Source organism: Rhinopithecus roxellana, chromosome 1 (genome assembly GCF_007565055.1).
Source record: "Rhinopithecus roxellana isolate Shanxi Qingling chromosome 1, ASM756505v1, whole genome shotgun sequence".
Classification (NCBI taxonomy): domain Eukaryota; kingdom Metazoa; phylum Chordata; class Mammalia; order Primates; family Cercopithecidae; genus Rhinopithecus; species Rhinopithecus roxellana.
Window position 1 is genome coordinate 204,341,205 of NC_044549.1, and position 18,275 is coordinate 204,359,479.

Consider the following 18,275-nt stretch of genomic DNA (forward strand, 5'->3'; position numbering starts at 1 on the left):
TCAGTGGGTGAAGACTTTGGAAGATAATTTGAAATAACCTGTTACTAACAAAAACAGTAAAAATAAACATGAAGATATTAAAGATTGTGATGAGCGTAAAAAGAAATAATGAAATAGGTACAGATGCTGAAACTCAATACTAATGAAATCTGAGTGAAAAAGTACACATTTTTTATGGTATATATGTATATACCATGGAATATATATAAAAAGGAACAAAATAATGGCATTCACCGCAACCTGGATGGAGTTGGAGACCATTACTCTAAGTGAAGTAACCCAGGAATGAAAAACCAGACCTCGTATGTTCTCACTTACAAGCGGGAGCTAAGCTATGAGGACACAAAGGCATCAGAATGATACAGTGGACTTTGGTGATAGGGGTGGGAGGGGTGAAGCAGGGCGAGGGATAAAAGACCACACATTGGGTACAGTGTACATTGCTCGGGTGATGGGTGCACCACAATCTCAGAAGTCACCACTGAGGAACTTACCCGTGTAACCAAACACCACTTATTTCCCAAAAACCTATTGAAATAAAAATAGAGGGGAAGAAAAACAATAAAATTACAATTAGTTAAAAAAAAATACGCATGTTAAAAAGAGGTTTATATTCTTATTTTTCTCCTAAATTGCAGGTATATACTTTAAAAATCTTCCAAAAAAAAATAAAAAAAGATACAAGATCTCACTATGTTACCCAGTGCAGTGACTATTAACGGGCACAGTCATAGCACACTACAGCCTGGAACTCCCGACTCAAGTGATCCTCCCTCCTCCGCCTCCCGAGTAGCTGACTGTGGGCACACACCACCGTGCCTGACTTCTAAAATGTGTGTTAAAACCTTTATTGTGCTGGGCGTGGTGGCTCAAGCCTGTAATCCCAGCACTTTGAGAGGCCGAGACGGGCGGATCACAAGGTCAGGAGATCGAGACCATCCTGGCTAACATGGTGAAACCCCGTCTCTACGAAAAAATACAAAAAAAAACTAGCCAGGCGAGGTGGCAGGCGCCTGTAGTCCCAGCTACTCGGGAGGCTGAGGCAGGAGAATGGCGTGAACCCGGGAGGCGGAGCTTGCAGTGAGCTGAGATCCGGCCACTGCCCTCCAGCCTGGGCGACAGAGCGAGACTCCGTCTCAAAAAAAAAAAAACCTTTATTGTACCAGAATCCAAAATCAGAGTGTTCTTTCTTTTTATTAAATGTAGTGGCCGTCCCTCACTTGTGTTAGTTGGGGATAAGTATCCTAAGAGAATTAAGATCAGACCTGATTTTAAAAAATAGTTGATGCCAGCTGCAGTGGCTCAACATAATCTCAGCACTTTGGGAGCCTGAAGCAGGAGGATCACTTAGCCTCCCAAAGAACTCCTTTTTTTTTTTTTTTTTTTTTTTTTTTTGAGACGGAGTCTCACTCTGTCACCCAGGCTGGACAGCAGTGGCACAATCTCGGCTCACTGCAATCTCTGTGTGTCAGGTTCAAGAGATTCTCGTGCCTCAGCCTCCCAAGTAGCTGGGATTACAGGCACCCACTACAACGCCCAGCTAATTTTTATATTTTTAGTATTGACAGGGTTTCACCATGTTACTCAAGCTGGTCTCGAACTCCTGACCTCAAGTGATCCATGTGCCTCAGCCTCCCAAAGTGCTGGGATTACAGGCATGAGCCACCACGCCCTTCCCCAAAGAACTCTTGCCCAGGAGTTCAAGACCAACCTGGGCAACAGAGTGAGACTCTTACCTCCACAGAAAAATTTTAAAATTTGGCTAGGCGCAGCAGCTCATGCCTGTAATCCCAGCACTTTGGGAGGCCAAGGCAGGTGGATCACCTGAGGTCAGGAGTTCAAGACCAGCCTGGCCAACATGGTGAAACCTTGTTTCTACTGAAAATACGTAACAATTTCCAGGTGCAGTGGTGGGCGCCTGTAATCCCAACTACTTGGGAGGCTGAGGCAGGACAATCACTTGAACCTGGGAGGCAGAGGTTGCAGTGAGCTGAGATCACGCCATTGCACTCCAGCCTGGGCAACCAGAGCGAAACTCTGTCTCAAAATAAGTAAAATTATCCAGAGGTAGTGGTGTGTACCTGTAGTCCCAGCTACCTAGGAGGCTGAGGCAGGAGGATTGTTTGAGCCCAGGAGGTTGAAGCTGCAGTTAGCCATGATCACATCATTGCACTCCAACCTGGATGACAGAGGAAGACCTTGTCTCTAAAGAAAAAGAAAAAAAGATCTTCAAAATAGTTATGGCCATTATTTTTCAACTTTTTATAAATATAATTTGAATGGTAGATATTTGCCATTCAAATAACCAGAGAAGTTATTTGGTCCCTAAGTAATTGAGGCTGTGTGTGTGCAGAGAGATACCTGTGTCCTGCTTTTGTCAGTTCATTGCTCAGTTTTATCATTTCTTTCCATGACTTTTTTTTTTTCTTTTTCAGAGTTTTATTTGACCAGCCATGGTAGCTCACCCTTGTAATCCCAGCACTTTAGGAGGCTGAGGTGGGAGGATTGCTTGAGCTCAGGAATTGGAGATGAGCCTGGGCAACATAGAGAGACCCTGTCTCTACAAAAAATAAAAAGAATTAAGCCAGGAATGGTAGCACATGCCTGTAGTCCCAGCTACACAAGAGGTTTAGGTGGGAGTATCACTTGAGCCCGGGAAGTCGAGGCTGTAGTGAGCCATGATGGTGCCACTGCACCCCTGGGTGACAGAGTGAGACCCTGTCTCAAAAAAAAAATAGTTTTATTTAACTGAAGATAATTTTTATAGAAACATCATGTCTTATTACCTAAGAATCTCACAGTTAGTATACAAGAAGTTATTGCTTCTATATACATGTATATATATAAACATAATTCAGTAAATTTTACAACTAGAATTTTCTATAGAACAATTCTATGAATTAATAAAATGTTTATTTTACCCTATTCTGCCTAATTAAACTCAATAATATAGAACAGTTTATTTCAGCTTCCCTTAGAAAAAAAGAGCATCATCTAAACTGTAGGACTTGTCACCTTAATTAACCAGGAAATGTATAAACTGGCAGTATTTTATAAATAGCAGAGTTCTGCTTTATATACTTTCCAGTGGCTTAAGAGTTAAGGATGCCCATTTTTGCACGGAAGTGTGGAGCAGATTTTTCATTAGAGGGTAGAGTGAGAAAGTTAAATCACTTGTAAACTTCCAGAACTAGGTCTTTGGGGTATAATTTTGTTATTTCACTCAGTCTTGTATCTGCATAGATCTTTTGTCTCTATCTTAAGATTGATGTAGAAATGCATGTTCTAAAACCAGACAGTGATTTACTTTGCATTACTTGTTCCTTCCCACTGGATGGAATAATTGGAACTTTGTAGTATTTTTTTTTTTTTCCAGATCATTTATGTTTTCAGTACAGTTGTTCCTCATTATCCATGGGGGTTTCAGGACCTCCCTCAGATACCAAAATCCTCAGTCAAGTCTCTGGTATACAATGGCATTGTAGATGTGTATAATTATGCACATCCTCCTTTATATTTTAAATCATCTCTGTGTTACTTATATTACCTAATACAATGTAAATACTATGCAAATAGTTGTTACACACTGTACCATTCAGGGAACAATGATAGGAAAAAAGTCTACATTTAGTACAGATGAAATTCTTCTTTTCTCCGGCTATTTTCAGTCCACAGTTGGTTGAATTTATGGATGTGGATCCTATGGATATTGCAGGCAGACTGTATTTATGTTTTTTTTTCAATCATTTGGAGTCTTTTCTTGATTGGGTGCTATACTTTTAAGTATTTGTATTGAATAGGAACTATATAAAGTTAAACCTCAAAGATAACAACAGAGCTATAAATACATTGATATGTTAAGTAGGTTGATAGAATTGTTTTTCTACCTTGTTTCTGTGGCTGAAAATTTATGTTTCAGGTATTAATTACAATATGCTTGTCATACTAGTATGATGGGTGATGATGAAGATGCGTGTAGTGACACTGAGACCACTGAAGCCATGGCGCCAGACATCTTAGCCAAGAAGTAAGTACTAATGACTGGAGCACAGTTTTACTCAGGCTGTTTTTAATTGTGCAGAGTTAAAAGCATTCTACATTGCTTTCCCTGTATAAGCGGAAAGAAAAGGCTGGTTATCAACATTTTTTATGCCAACTTATTTTTCCTTTTTTTCCCCTTTTTTCACCTTCTGAGTCACCAACTTTTATCGTCTTGTCTCTTGATTAAAATCAAGGTATGTAGGTGGCAGGAAGACCAGCATACCTGAACTTGGGATACTGAAATGTGTCACTTCCCTGTGGATGTTTTTATTTGTTTTTTTTTTGAGACAGAGTCTCGCCCTGTCACTCAGGGTGGAGTGCAGTGGTGTGATCTCAGCTCGCTGCAACCTCCACCTCCCAAGTTCAAGCAGTTCTCATGCCTCAGCCTCCCCAGTAGTAGCTGGGGTTACAGGGACATGCCACCACTCCTGGCTAATTTTTGTATTTTTAGTAGAGACGGGGTTTTGCCATATTGGCCAGGCTGGTCTCGAACCCTTGATCTTAAGAGATCCACCGGCCTAGCCTCCCAAAGTTCTAGGATTACAGGGGTGAACCACCATGCCTGGCCCCTGCCTCCTGTTTTTAACGGTAGCAGTGAGAAAGGCAAACGTAAGTTAATTCATGAAAGCACTCTTCCTTTACTACTTATTGATTTCTAACACCCATTCCACTGTTCTTGTTGCTTACTCGTTTCTATGCCCATTTCTACTCTTTTTATTCCTTTTTTCTTTTTTTTTTTTTTTGAGACAGGGCCTTATTCAGTCACTCAGGCTGGAGTACAGAGGCGCAATCACAACTCATTGCAACCTCAAACTCCTGGGTTTAGCCAGTCCTCCCACCTCGGCCTTCCGAGTAGCTAGGACCACAGGCATGTACCATCATGCCCAGCCCATTTCTGCTCTCTTGCTTTTTATTTTCCTCATCAGGTTATAGCTAGCACATAATGATCTTCAGATGTTTTTGTAAGAATGAACAGTTGAATAAGGCTCTTAAATAATATCAAAACATCACTGTTAATTTCTTTTTACATGATGGTTGCATAGGTTAGCTGCTGCTGAAGGCTTGGAGCCAAAGTATCGGATTCAGGAACAAGAAAGCAGTGGAGAGGAGGATAGTGACCTCTCACCTGAAGAACGAGGTAGTTTATTTCCTTTACTGTTTGCAGCATGATGCTAGTACTTTTTGCTAAGATAAATCCATTATTTGGAAGATGAGCAAATGGTTTTCATTTTGGGGACACAGTGGAGGAAAAGGAAAGCAACATCTTTAAAATTTAGATACTACTTGTGTATTTTGTTGTGTAACAGTGTTTTACCCCTGATTTCAAGAATATGGGGAAGTATTACCATCTTTAAAGTAATTATAAGTATTATTTTCTTTGTACTTTTTAGTGCAGAGTAGATACTCAGTGAATACTTTTTAAATTAATGCTTTTCAAGTCATTGCGTGTTTGGATGGTCTTCAAGTGGATAGCTGAAAGAGCTAATTTCCCAATTGCTTATGTTTTTTCTGTTGTTAGACAGTGGTGCAGCTTCACAAATGAACCAACATGATGCAGAGTGAAGGTCTTTATTAGGTCCCATCAATCAAAAGGAGCAGTAGCGTCATAGGAAAGGAGACGGAGACAGCCCTCCCCTTCACAGGGATGGAAGAGGGTCTTGTAGGCCATTCAGCACATACACATTTAAGGCATTGCTGCCTGCTCATGCTTTCTGTTTCCACAAGTAAAAGTGGTTACCTGTGGAGGCTGGGAGAAAAGGAATATGTCTTATCGTGTTGCATTTTATACTTTTTGATTCATGTGAATGTGTAATCTTCTCAAGAATTAAAAAATTGTATATAGTTTATTTGCAACTATTTTTAAAGGAAAATCCAAGCCTGTGGGTAGAGGGAAAAGATATAAGAAAAGCACATACTCACAAAAAAGAGGAAGAAGGAAAATACGGTAGAAACCTTCCTGAAGTGTTGCAGCGTAGTGACTACCTATCCTGTGAAGAAACTGAGAAACTTTAGAACGAAGTCTCTGGATCTTTGTCGTGTAGCTGCTAAGGTATCATTTGCTAGTCTTTCCTGTCATCTTCAGAATATAGCCTGTTCAACAGAGCTATGGTGGTCTGAGCCTAATACTTGTACGAGAGAAATTTTACATGTAGCATATTCTCAAGTTGTATTATATCTCTTCAACTTTCAGTGACTTTCAATTTATTTTCCCAAAATATACCCCAAAAGATCCTTGAAAAGTATTTCAAATAGAAATAGTTTCTGGAGTTTGTTTCCTCGTTACTCTTTAAAAACATAATCTATTGAGAATAAGGAATTTTTTGTTAATGTATACTGTCAGTTTTAATTGAGGGATCTTTTTCTCAAGTTGTAATTCCACGAGTCAACCGGCAGGGGGAGCCATTTGACTCATTATAATTTCATTAATTCATGTTCTACTGGTGGGGTTGTTATTGAATTATATGGATGTTACATGGCTGAAAAATTGTTGTCTATTGACAGCAGACAGCTTAGGGAGAAAATTGTAACTCACAGCATAGCAATTAAGATTATTGTCTATGGAGACAAAACTAAGTTTGTGCTCCAGGTATGCTACTTGGCTAATTTGCATAATTTCTCTGAGCCTCAGTTTTCTCATTTCTAAATTGGGAGCTGTAAAAATATTTTGGTGACTACTAAATGAGTTAAAACAGTTAAAGCACTTAGCACTGATCTTAGCATATTGTGAGGACTCACTAAATGTTAACTTTTAACAACTTCAGATATTCCCCCATAAAAAGTAAAAGTAGGTATAAAAAGAATAATTCACTTGTTGTGTTCATATAGTCTACCTTAACCTTTTTAAATGTTAGTTATGACTTAATAAAGAATCATGATGGCCAGGCGCGGTGGCTCACGCCTGTAATCCCAGCACTTTGGGAGGCTGAGGCAGGAGGATCTCTTGAGGCCAGGAGTTTGAGACCAGCCTGGCCAACATGGCAAAACCTCACCTCTACTAAAACTACAAAAAGTAGCCGGGCGTGGTGTTGTGTGCCTCTAATCCCAGCTACTCGGGAGGCTGGGGCACAAGAATCGCTTGAACCTGGGAGGTAGAGGTTGGTCCCACCTAGTGAACCGGTATCATGCCACTGCACTCCAGCCTGGGTGACAGAGTGAGACTTTATCTTAAATAAATAAATAATCATGATGCACAGTTTGAAAAACACTGGCTCATACTGAGAAAATAATAGAACAAATGCACAATATATTATATATATATGTCTTACAAACATTGAAAATTGCTGATGTACCTTCACAAAATAAAAACAAACCAAAAGAAACATTGAAAACATAAAGGAAGGAAATCAGAAATCTGTAACCAAGAATAGGGAATTAAATTATAACTCAATAACTTGTAACGATTTAAAAACTATATAAATCATTATGTACATGGCAGAATGTTTACTGTATGTTCATACACTTTATTGTCTAAACTGGGTAATTATTACAGTTCTTTTTTTTTTTTTTTTTTTTTTTTTTTTTGAGACAGAGTCCTGCTCTGTTGCCCAGGCTGGAGAGTAGTGGTGCGATCTCTGCTCATTACAGCCTCTGTCTCCCGGGTTCAAGTGATCCTCTTGCCTCAGCCTCCTGAGTAGCTGGGATTACAGATGTGCGCCACCACGCCCAGCAAATTTTTTGTATTTTTAGTAGAGACAGGGTTTCACCGTGTTAGCCAGGATGGTCTCGAACTCCTGACCTCGTGATCTGCCTGCCTTGGCCTCCCAAAGTGCTGGGATTGCAGGCATGAGCCACTGCGCTTGGCCTTTAGTATAAGTTTTAAAAATACAAGTATAGAGGCCGGGCACCGTGGCTCAAGCCTGTAATCCCAGCACTTTGGGAGGCTGAGACCGGCGGATCATGAGGTCAGGAGATCAAGACCATCCTGGCTAACATGGTGAAACCCCGTCTCTACTAAAAAATACAAAAACCTAGCCAGGCGAGGTGGCGGGTGCCTGTAGTCCCAGCTACTCGGGAGGCTGAGGCAGGAGAGTGGCGTAAACCTGGGAGGCGGAGCTTGCAGTGAGCTGAGATCCGGCCACTGCCCTCCAGCCTGGGCGACAGAGCGAGACTCCGTCTCAGAAAAAAAGAAAAATACAAGTATAGATATTGATAAAAGCTTAGGGAATTAAGAAAGTACTGGCCAGGTGTGGTGGCTCACACCTGTAATCCCAGTGCTTTGGGAGGCCAAGGCAGGTGGATCACTTGAGGTCAGGAGTTCAAGACCAGCCTGACCTACATGGTGAAACCCCGTCTCTGGTAAAAAACAAGGAGAAAGTACTTTGGAGGCCAGGTGTGGTGGCATGCACCTGTAGTTCCAGCTGCTTGGGAGACTGAGGTGGGAGGACTGCTCGAGCCCAGAAGTTGGAAGCCAACCTGGGCAACAGTGAGATCTCATCTCTGAAAATTAAAATTTTTAAAAAAGAAGAAAGTACTTTAAATACCCTTATTGAGGGATGTCTCTGCTTTTTAAAAAATAAATTAATTTTTGAGCTAGGGTCTCGCTTGTCAACCCAGGCTGGAGTGCAATGGCATAGTTGCGACTAACTGCAGTCTCAGCCTTCTGAGCTCAGCCAGTCCTTCCATCTCAACCTTCCCAGTAGCTGGGACCACAGTCGTGTACCACCACGCCCAGCTAATTTTTAAAAATTTTTTTGTAGAGATAGGGTCTTGCCTTGTTGCCCAGGCTGGTCCTGAACTCCTGGGATTACAGGCATGAGCCCCAGCATCCAGACTTTGTGCTTTTTTGACATTGAAATATTTTAATGAAATTTTTAATAAAACAATGGTGAAGCTGGGCATGGTGGCTCATGCCTGTAATCCCAGCACTTTGGGAGGCCAAGGCAGGTGGATCACCTGAGGTCAGGAGTTCGAGACCAGCCTGGCCAACATGATAAAACTCCATCTCTACTAAAACACAAAAATTAGCCGGGAGTAGTGGCACATGCCTGTGATCCCAGCTACTCGGGAGGCTGAGGCAGGAGAATCACTTAAACCCAGGAGGCTAAGGTTGCAGTGAGCCAAGGTCGCGCCATTGCACTCCAGCCTGGGCAACAAGAGTGAAACTCCGTCGCGAAAAAAAGAAAACATAAAACAACGGTGAATGATTTTAAATAGCCGGCAATTTTATATTGGCTCCCCCTTTTCTGTTTGTTGCTTTTTTTTTAAATTTTCTGATCTAAGGAAGTTAAAAACCTTAAAATTATGTATTCATAACTAGTTCCTCTTTGAAGAGCAACTGTTAATAAAATGTGATCAGTTGTGTTGAATTGCTGCGAGCTTTATGTTTCTATGGTGAAGACTAGAATGAAAGAATAATTTGGAGTCACTTCATCATTACTTTATAATAGGTTTTTCTTAAAATTACTCTGAAAATGAGGTTATGTTTTTAGCCAGCAATGTCTTAAATCATGGCACTTTCTTAACAGGTAAGAATTGTTTTAAAGGATTTTTTCTTAATTATAAAAATAGAAGATAATAAAATATTAAAACTACTTCATTGTTCCTTGACTCAGAATTAACCACTGTTAATTGCTGAGTCTTATTTTTCTCTGTGTGTGTGTATGTGACAGGCATTGTACATAATAAATATAGTATATGGTGTTGTAACTCGTTTTTTTTTCACCATTTAACTCTTTCTGGATGATTTTCCCATAGCTTTAATCTTTCTTCACAAATACAATTTCTAATGGCTGGATATATTCCTATTCTTCCATCGAGATGAATGCCAGATAGTAAATATTTTAAATTTTGCAGGCCCAGTGGTCTCTATTACGAACTACTCAACTCTGCCATTGAACACAAAAGCAAACTTAAGCATGACAAAAACAAATGAGCATGACTGTTTCAATAAAATTTTATTTATAAAACAGGCATGGGCCAGTCCTTGAGATCAGACTTCCTAAGTTTACATTTTTCATCTTATAGAAAAAAAGCGACAATTTGAAATGAAAAGGAAGCTTCACTACAATGAAGGACTCAATATCAAACTAGCTAGACAATTAATTTCAAAAGACCTACATGATGATGATGAAGATGAAGAAATGTTAGAGACTGCAGATGGAGAAAGCATGAATACGGAAGAATCAAATCAAGGTTAGATGTTTGGAAAATGTCACTGAGACTTTTGTGTTGCTCTGTGTCTAAGATCATAAACTTTATTTTGTTTTAAACTTGTGAAAAAACAAAATTTTGCTGAGATTCACTTTATTATACCAAATACTTCTAAAATTTTAACCCCCGTGGCCAATTTCAGAATAATAAAGTTTTTATACCCAGAGTTGATTTGATTTTAGACCATATGTTTTATTATATGGCTTTCTTATGGTTTACTTGCCTTTAGGCCAGGATATTTGTCTTCATATTAAGCTATATTTTGTTTTGAATGTTTTAGGTCATGTTGTATTTGTCATAACGATCTAATGTTTAAAATTTTTTTAATGAAGCATGTTTTTAGTATGGAATATTTGTTTTTACATCCCTTTAGGTACAAAATATGTCATATCTTTCTAATGCGGATTCTTTTGACTATTGGATTCACAAGTTATTTAACTGTTTTTGGTTTTGTTTTTATTTTTTTAAGTCTTAGACACCCAGCCCCTGCAGCCTAGCAACTCCTAATCTGTCATAGGAAATAGGTTTTATTTATTTTTTATGAACTGTCATTCTGGTATTTAATGAAGGTGAATCTTCTGCACCACTAATGAAAATTTTTGTGCCCACTACCTACTCCTTGTACTTACAAACTTCATACTTTTCAGTGGAGGTGTAACATTTTATTTGTGGTGCCCAGAGTGGTTAAGTCTTAGGAAATTAAATTATTATTATATTACCATTTTGGTAAGCATTATATGAAATATGAATAATTCTATGATACAGCCTGATGAGTCACTGTCTCATAGTGTCAGGGTCACAATACTTTTTGTTATTCCATAATATGCTTCAGCCTTTTAGTCCATTTCATATAGCCTTTCATTTCCATTATATACTCCATAGTCTGTTTAACTTATATTAATTTGAGCAAACTTCATCTTAAGTAGTAGCTGTTGTATGTTTCTATTATCCATTTTCATTTTTATTTTATTTTTTGTTACAGAGGTAGGGTTTTTTGTTTAACGCCATTTCTTTGGAAAAATAACTGGCATTTTGTCTGTCTCTGCTTATAAGATACTACATTTCACACATTTAGTACATAATTATATTTTTTTGTTTAAGTTTAATGGAGGAATAAAATTTTGTATTAGCTCAGTGCCTGATTTTTCTTCACTGGAGATGAAGTACACCTTGCAAAGGAGTATATCCTGCTTAGCATTACAAAACCCACAAGAATAGGACAAGACTTAGGGAAATAAGTACCTTATTTATCCCCTACCTTTTTTGGGCCCTTAACATTTTACCAGCTTTTAAGATCTCTGAGTTCTATAGAACCCATTAGTTTTTGGGCAATGTCAGTTTCCTCCCTTCTCCCCTTCTTCCCCCATTCACACAATTCATTGGAGAAAAATGACATGTTTGGACTCTTAGATGATATTTTATAGCTTTGAGGTAATAAATATATATCTTTTTATAGCTCTGGACATTTGAGTTGTCGTAAACTCTTACCTTTCCAACTGTGATTTACAGAAATGTTCAATCTGAAACCTGTTATCAGAAAGTAGACAGTTCTGTTCTTTAGACTATTTAGGGGAGTATATAGATTCTTCCATTTCAGTCTAAATCAGCCTACATGAAATACACCTTATTTGTTTTTAAAATTTTTATATTTGCTTATCACGCATGCTAGTAGAAGGGAACTTTAGCCGGGGTTGACAAAATATAACAAATTATGTTGACTTTTTCTTTTATCTTTGCAGGATCTACTCCAAGTGACCAACAGCAAAACAAATTACGAAGTTCATAGAAGAGATTTGTTCAACACTGCAATTGTTTGTTAGATATAAACCCTGTGACTGTAATACATTGCTTCTTGCTCTCCACAATTCATGACTTAAGTACCAAAATGCATACCAGTTATTATATATTGCCAAGAATTAAATGATAAACTTAGAGACTGATTAGACTGAAAATGCCTAATTGATACATATATTCTTGTGCCTAGTACTTTACCACAAATACAGTGTAATATCATCAGTCCAAAACTGCATTACTTTTGTAAAAACACTGGTTAATTTGTATAAGATATATAGCTTTTTATGCTTTAGAAGTTAAACAGTATCTTTGGGGGGGAACTAATTTATTTTCATCACTCTTAACTGTGGTGGTAGCTCTTATAAAGTTTGTTGATCTGTTGTTTTTTTTAAATCAAAAGCCAGTTGAACAACAGGATATATAGACTGATAAATATTCAGGTTGAATAGTATTTTAACACTCGTCTTCAACTTGATTTGTCTGTTTAATTGAAAAGAATTATAAGAGTTACTGTCACATTTTCTGGCCTACTACCTTTTAAATTCCTGTTGAGTTTCTTTGTATTTACAAGGAAAGGACTGAACTTTTTCTCATCAAAACTAGCTTTTTTCCCCACAAATAAATTATCAGGTTAAACTTCACCAATGTCTGCTCTGTTTTTTGGGTGTCTTTTTTTTTTTTTTTTTTTTTTTTAAACGTTTTTGGTACACTGGGCAGACTTCAGAACAGTTTTTTAAAAAATAAATATTCTAATGTAGCTATCTCACCATTCCCTTTAAATACTGGTCTTAACCTCCTGCTTTTATTTCCTACTCCTTTCTACACACACGCACACAATCCTTTACCTTTTAAAGGTCATTAAGATTGTCACGACATTAGGGACTTTGTCACTCTTCTGTTGTTTGCTGCAATGTTGAAATTCTTACTTTTACCATCGATGCCTATGAATTCTTCTAAACGTGAAGAAAATAGATTGAGTAGCAGCAGCACTATAGGCAGGAAATAACAGTTTAACTGCTGAATTTCTATACCTCTCTGATTTACAGCTTACTAATTAAATTGCTATTATTAGTTTGGCTTAATTAGACTTAAGAAAACAACTGAGGGGTTTTTTGTTTTTTGAGGGTTTTTTTTTTTTTTTTTGCATGAGAATTGTATGTAACCAGTGATATGATTATTCCTGAATGTACAGACAGAAGTAAGCCTGGACATCGTTTAATTTAGAAACTTTAAATAGTCCCTGCTTTAAGGGACTACGGTAATGTATACTATGACAAATGTACTGTATTCTTCTAACGCGGTAAGAATTATGTAGAATTTTTCCGTGAGCAAAGTGCAGGAAAGCCCTGGGTGTCTTGCTTTAGTGATGGCTTCATTTCTAGCCGTACAGTTGATGGACTGTGTACAGTTTTCGTTAGTACCAAAATAATCTGTTATATGACCAGAACAGACTTCTACAATAATGTCTGTATTATATACATATATATGTATATATATATGATGAAGGTTTTTACTGAACAGCTTATCTTCCACTGGCAGGTTTATGGAAATACCAGTGTTTCAGAATAAAAAGTGGGAGAATTCTTTGCTGTTAGAGGAATGTGGTTATTGTTTTGATTTTTTTAAATGACATATAATCAAAGTACTGCTGAATTATAAGTGCAGTATTCTACTAAACATTTCAGCTAGTAATACCACTGATTTAGAAACAAAACTGCTTATCTCTGCTTTCTGAATTTGGAATGTTGGGATTACCTGTTGAAATCTGTCTTGGGGGATTAGAGATTAAGTCTGTATAAATGTGTGCACATATATTCATGTACCCTCTGATTTTGGTTTTCTTGTTTCTGAGTTCTTAAGAAAGTATCCACATACTCTTTTTTTTTTTTTGTAGAAGTAGCTGTTGTAGAGTGAAGAAAAGGATAAGACTTTAAACAGTTGATTCTTTTTGTGTTTTCTGCCAACTGTTTTTTGAAATTTAAATCACAAGCGAACTCATTTTCTGGTTTTTAGAAAGTAGATGATTTCAGAGCAGTAAGACATGCCAAGCAGCGTGCCCAGTGGGGTTTTAGGTTGTCAGGTGCAGCTGAGAAAAGGTATGTTCAAGTCATAAGTAGCTAATTGATAGGGTATGAACTAGTCAAAATATGAACCATTATGATTCAAGTTAGATTTTCCTCTAGAGAGACAGATCTGAATGTTCAGTTCTAGCCAAGGTAGATTTTACTTTCAGCTTTTTAATCAGTATCACTTTCTGTGCTTAACTCTTTGGGGTTACTTTGTCCATTTTCATTTGTCTAAAATTCTGCAGAGAAGACTAAAATTTGACATAATGGTATACATGGATTGTTAAGGGTAGCTTTCAGTTGAAGATTAAAGCAAGATGCCATTTTCCCCATGACTTTCATTTTGTTTACATTTTTTCCCTTTAAGTTAGTATATACTACACATACTGTAATAAAATAACAATAATATGACAATTGCCTGTGTGTGGATTTTATTTTATTGTTACTTAACTATCTCAAGACCATAATCCATTGACCAAGTGTTCTGGATACCAGGAGTGGATCATGGTTTACGTTGTGGCAGAGTAGTTTTTTTAGTCGTAGTGGCATTGTGCTCAGTCCCTTACATCTAATCCTCAAAACTGCCACACAAAGCAAGCATTCTTGTCTACACTTTGTGAGGAAAATGCTCTTGGTCACTTACATATTAATAGTTTTAGTGCCTCACACATGCTAAATGACAGGATTTAAATCCAAATCTAAATTTCATGGTCTTTATTCCTACGTTTTTAGATGTAGACAACATTTTAGAAATTGTACCGTACAAATAAATGTATATGGATTATTGATACATAACTGTATGCTTTAGGAGTAGCATTTTTCAGGTGTTTGAGCTTCTGGGATTTTTTTAAATCTGAAAAAATTGAAATAATTTAATTTTGTTTGCAGTTTGTGTGCCATCTAGGAAAAATCGGTCAAAAGCACAAATAGCCAGTGGCTGGAGATGAATGCATGTCATTTGGTTGTGTTTTGCAAGTTTGTTTCTTAGCAGACTGTTTGAAGCTCATAACATGATTTTTTTTCATAGAATACGTCTTAACAAGTCAAGGACCATGCCCGCCTATAAAAACCAACATGTACCTAACCCAGGACTTCCCAGTGTGTTCCATCAAACCCTTATCCCACAAAGTGGTCCATGAAAATGGGATGATAAATAAGCTTTGCACATACTATGTACTTTATTCCCCTACCCCTTGGAAACTTATGTACATTATTATAATAAAGAGTCTGAGCAGTCCTGCTTAGAGGAACCGATTTAAAACTTAGTTTTACCTTTTTCAAATGTATTTCACTATAACTACCCCACTTTGCCCATCAAATAACATCCCAAGTAGGGCAATAGGCCAGGGTCTCTAATATATCAAACTTGGACTTTCTCCTAAAAAAGGAAGAGAATGGTTTATCAGTGAAAGAAGGAAGACATGGTAGCAATAACCACAGAGGATTGATGGATTGGATACAACTTGCCAAACATAAGGTTTTAATTTTTGGTAGCTTATGAAAGAAACTGCAAAATATATATTCAGGACAGAAGAATCTGTAGTTGTGGTTGGTTATAAGCTGCAGTGGTTTTGTACTGATAAACTATTATTCCAAAGACCTGCTGCTCAAGCAGTTTTCTGGAATGTCTTGTACTCACTATCAACTCTTTGCATAGCTGGTTGGCAAGAGCACATCTGCTACCCATCAAGAAAATAGAAGAGCAGATAACAAGTGTCTCTGGTCTGTGGCTCATACCCCCAAACTTGGTTACTCCAGCAAAGTGGTTTTGGGATTTGACTCATCTGGTTTTTTATTTGAGGAACTATTTGGGGGAGGTAATGCTGTGAGTAGGTAAGTGAGGGTGGATTTGGCAAGTATTTAGTCATGATTTTATCCCAACTGCCCAACCTGAAATTTTTTTCAGTGAAGTCTGCCAAGTGGTTAGCATTTCAGTTCTATTACCAATGGGAATTGTTGCAATTGGAAGATAACTCCTATAAATTGTTCCTATCTGTTTAATTGTGTGTGGATTGATGACAGTGTTGACTAGAAATAGAAGAGGATTCTGCAGGCTCATTTTTTATATCTTAATATCATTTGACCTCACTTATTAAGCAAAGAGGATTCTAAGCAGCGTTTTCTGAATAGAAGCCTTGTTCTAATAAAATGGTTCAGTCTGAAAAAGTGTTACCAATAATAGAGCTAATGAACATAGAAAGCAACGTTTACATTCTTGTTCAGTTAGGCTCCTTGGTCTCGGAAGTATCCCTATGTAAGCAGTTACTTAGCGTCAGAATTCTGTATTTTTATCTTCCTATGTAAAAGACATTCCCAATTGAAAAATAAGCAAGCACTTGATTGTAGGGCATTGTGCCAAGCTAAATCGGGAAATATGAACCTAAGATTATTTCCCTGGCTCTAAAGAGTTTCAAGCTTAGGTGTGCAGAGGAGAGAGAGAGCACTGCTTTGCAAGAACAAGGAGTAAGAAGACACCCTCTGCAGCCATTCTCAGGAGGCCTTTCTGGTAGGTGAGACTGAGAAGGGTAGGCTAACAAGACACTACTATTTATCAGAGTTTTATATGGATTTTCTTAATACCAAAATAAGATCTCCGATACAGTTTGACTCTGTCCCCACCCAAATATCACATTGAATTGTAATCCCCATTGTTGCCGGAGAGACCCAGTAGGAGGTGATTGGATCATGGGGGTAGATTTCCCCCTTGCTGTTCTTGTGATAATGAGTGAGTTCTCAGGAGAGTTAGTTGTTTAAAATTGTGTAGCACTTACTCCTTTTCTCTCTGTCTCCTGCCATCATGTGAAGATGTGCCTACTTCCCCTTTGCCTTCCACCATGATTGTAAGTTTCCTGAGGCCTCCCAGTCGTTTCTTGTTAAGCCTGTGGAACTGTGAGTTAATTCAACCTGTTTTCTTCATAAATTACCCAGTCTCAGGTAGTTCTTTATAGCAGTGTGAGAACACACTAATACAATGTCTCTAGTCACCTACCTCAAAATTTTTACTAAGCAAGATAGTTCTCACAAAAATCAGAAATGTCAAATGATTTTTTTTAACACAAAAGCCTAGTACAAGTGTTGGATTTCAGAAGTTGAAGCAGATTTGTGGATTGTTGCCATTGAAGCTTGTGCTGCTGTTTTAATAATCCCTAAGTTGATTTACTGGGGGACAAGGGGGGTGGGGAAGGAAGGGCTGGCTCAAAACCACAATTTGGAAGTCCTGCTTTAGCTTGAAACTATCTTAGGAAATGTGCTTTGGTTCACTGCTAACCTTGAAAAGCAAACTGGTTCCTGCTTCCCCAAGTAGGAGTGTCTGAGTCTTTGTGTGTATTTTAGAGACAGAGGCTCACTGTGTTGCCCAGGCTGGACTCAACTCCTGGTTTCAAGTGATTCTCCCACCTCAACCACCCCAGGAGCTGGGACTACAAGTACACACAGCTGCACCCAGCTTTTTTTTTTTTTTTTTTTTTTTTTTGAGAACAGAGTCTCGCTCTGTCGCCCAGGCTAGAGCACAATGGTGTGATTTCAGCTCACTGCAACCTCTACCTCCCAGGTTCAAGTGATCCTCCCACCTCAAGCCTCCCACGTAGCTGGGACTACAAGCACGCACCGCCACGTCCAGCTAATTTTTTGTATTTTTAGTAGAGATGGCATTTCGCCATGTTGGCCAGGCTGGTCTTGAACTTCTGGCCTCAAGTGATCAGCCTCCCAAAGTGCTGGGATTACAGGTGTGAGCCACCGCGCCTGGCCAATGCCCAGCTTTTTTTTTTTTTTTGATACAGAGTCTCGTTCTGTTGCCCAGGCTGGAGGGCAGTGGCACAATCTCAGCTCACTGCAAGCTCTGCCTCCCGGGTTCACGCCATTCTCCTGCCTCAGCCTCTTGAGTAGCTGGGACTACAGGCTCCTGCCACCACGCCCAGCTAACTTTTTTTTTTCTTTTTTTGTATTTTTAGTGGAGACGGGGTTTCACCGTGTTAGCCAAGATGGTTTCGATCTCCTGACCTTGTGATCCACCCACCTTGGCCTCCCAAAGTGCTGGGATTACAGGCGTGAGCCACCGCGCCTGGCCCTATGCCCAGCTTTTGACTGTTTTTCATGGTAAATCACAAAGTATATAATCCAATCTAGGACTCTTAAAAACAGGCCTGAGAGGGGGTTGGAATTGACCAGATTACTAAGTGAATTGAACCCAGAATAATAGTCTGTATTATTCTAAGCCTCAAGCAT

At 38.5% G+C, this 18,275-nt stretch overlaps 1 protein-coding gene and 1 pseudogene across 2 annotated transcripts in view; both read left to right on the forward strand.

Annotated features, from left to right (window-relative positions):
* The window catches only part of PPP1R2 (protein phosphatase 1 regulatory inhibitor subunit 2), a 29,246-nt gene extending 14,781 nt beyond the window's left edge, over window positions 1–14,465 (forward strand). Inside the window, exons 3-6 of one of the 2 annotated variants that reach the window (XM_030937027.1) lie at window positions 3,950–4,027; window positions 5,085–5,182; window positions 10,006–10,173; window positions 11,931–14,465. In XM_030937027.1, coding sequence (XP_030792887.1) covers window positions 3,950–4,027; window positions 5,085–5,182; window positions 10,006–10,173; window positions 11,931–11,977 — 391 coding nt within the window. In that variant the 3' untranslated portion in view covers window positions 11,978–14,465. The remainder of the gene's footprint in view (window positions 1–3,949; window positions 4,028–5,084; window positions 5,183–10,005; window positions 10,174–11,930) is intronic. The other variant, XM_010356719.2, reaches the window with a different exon arrangement.
* Window positions 5,643–5,777, forward strand: LOC115892223 (annotated as a pseudogene).
* Window positions 14,466–18,275: the final 3,810 nt, after the last annotated feature.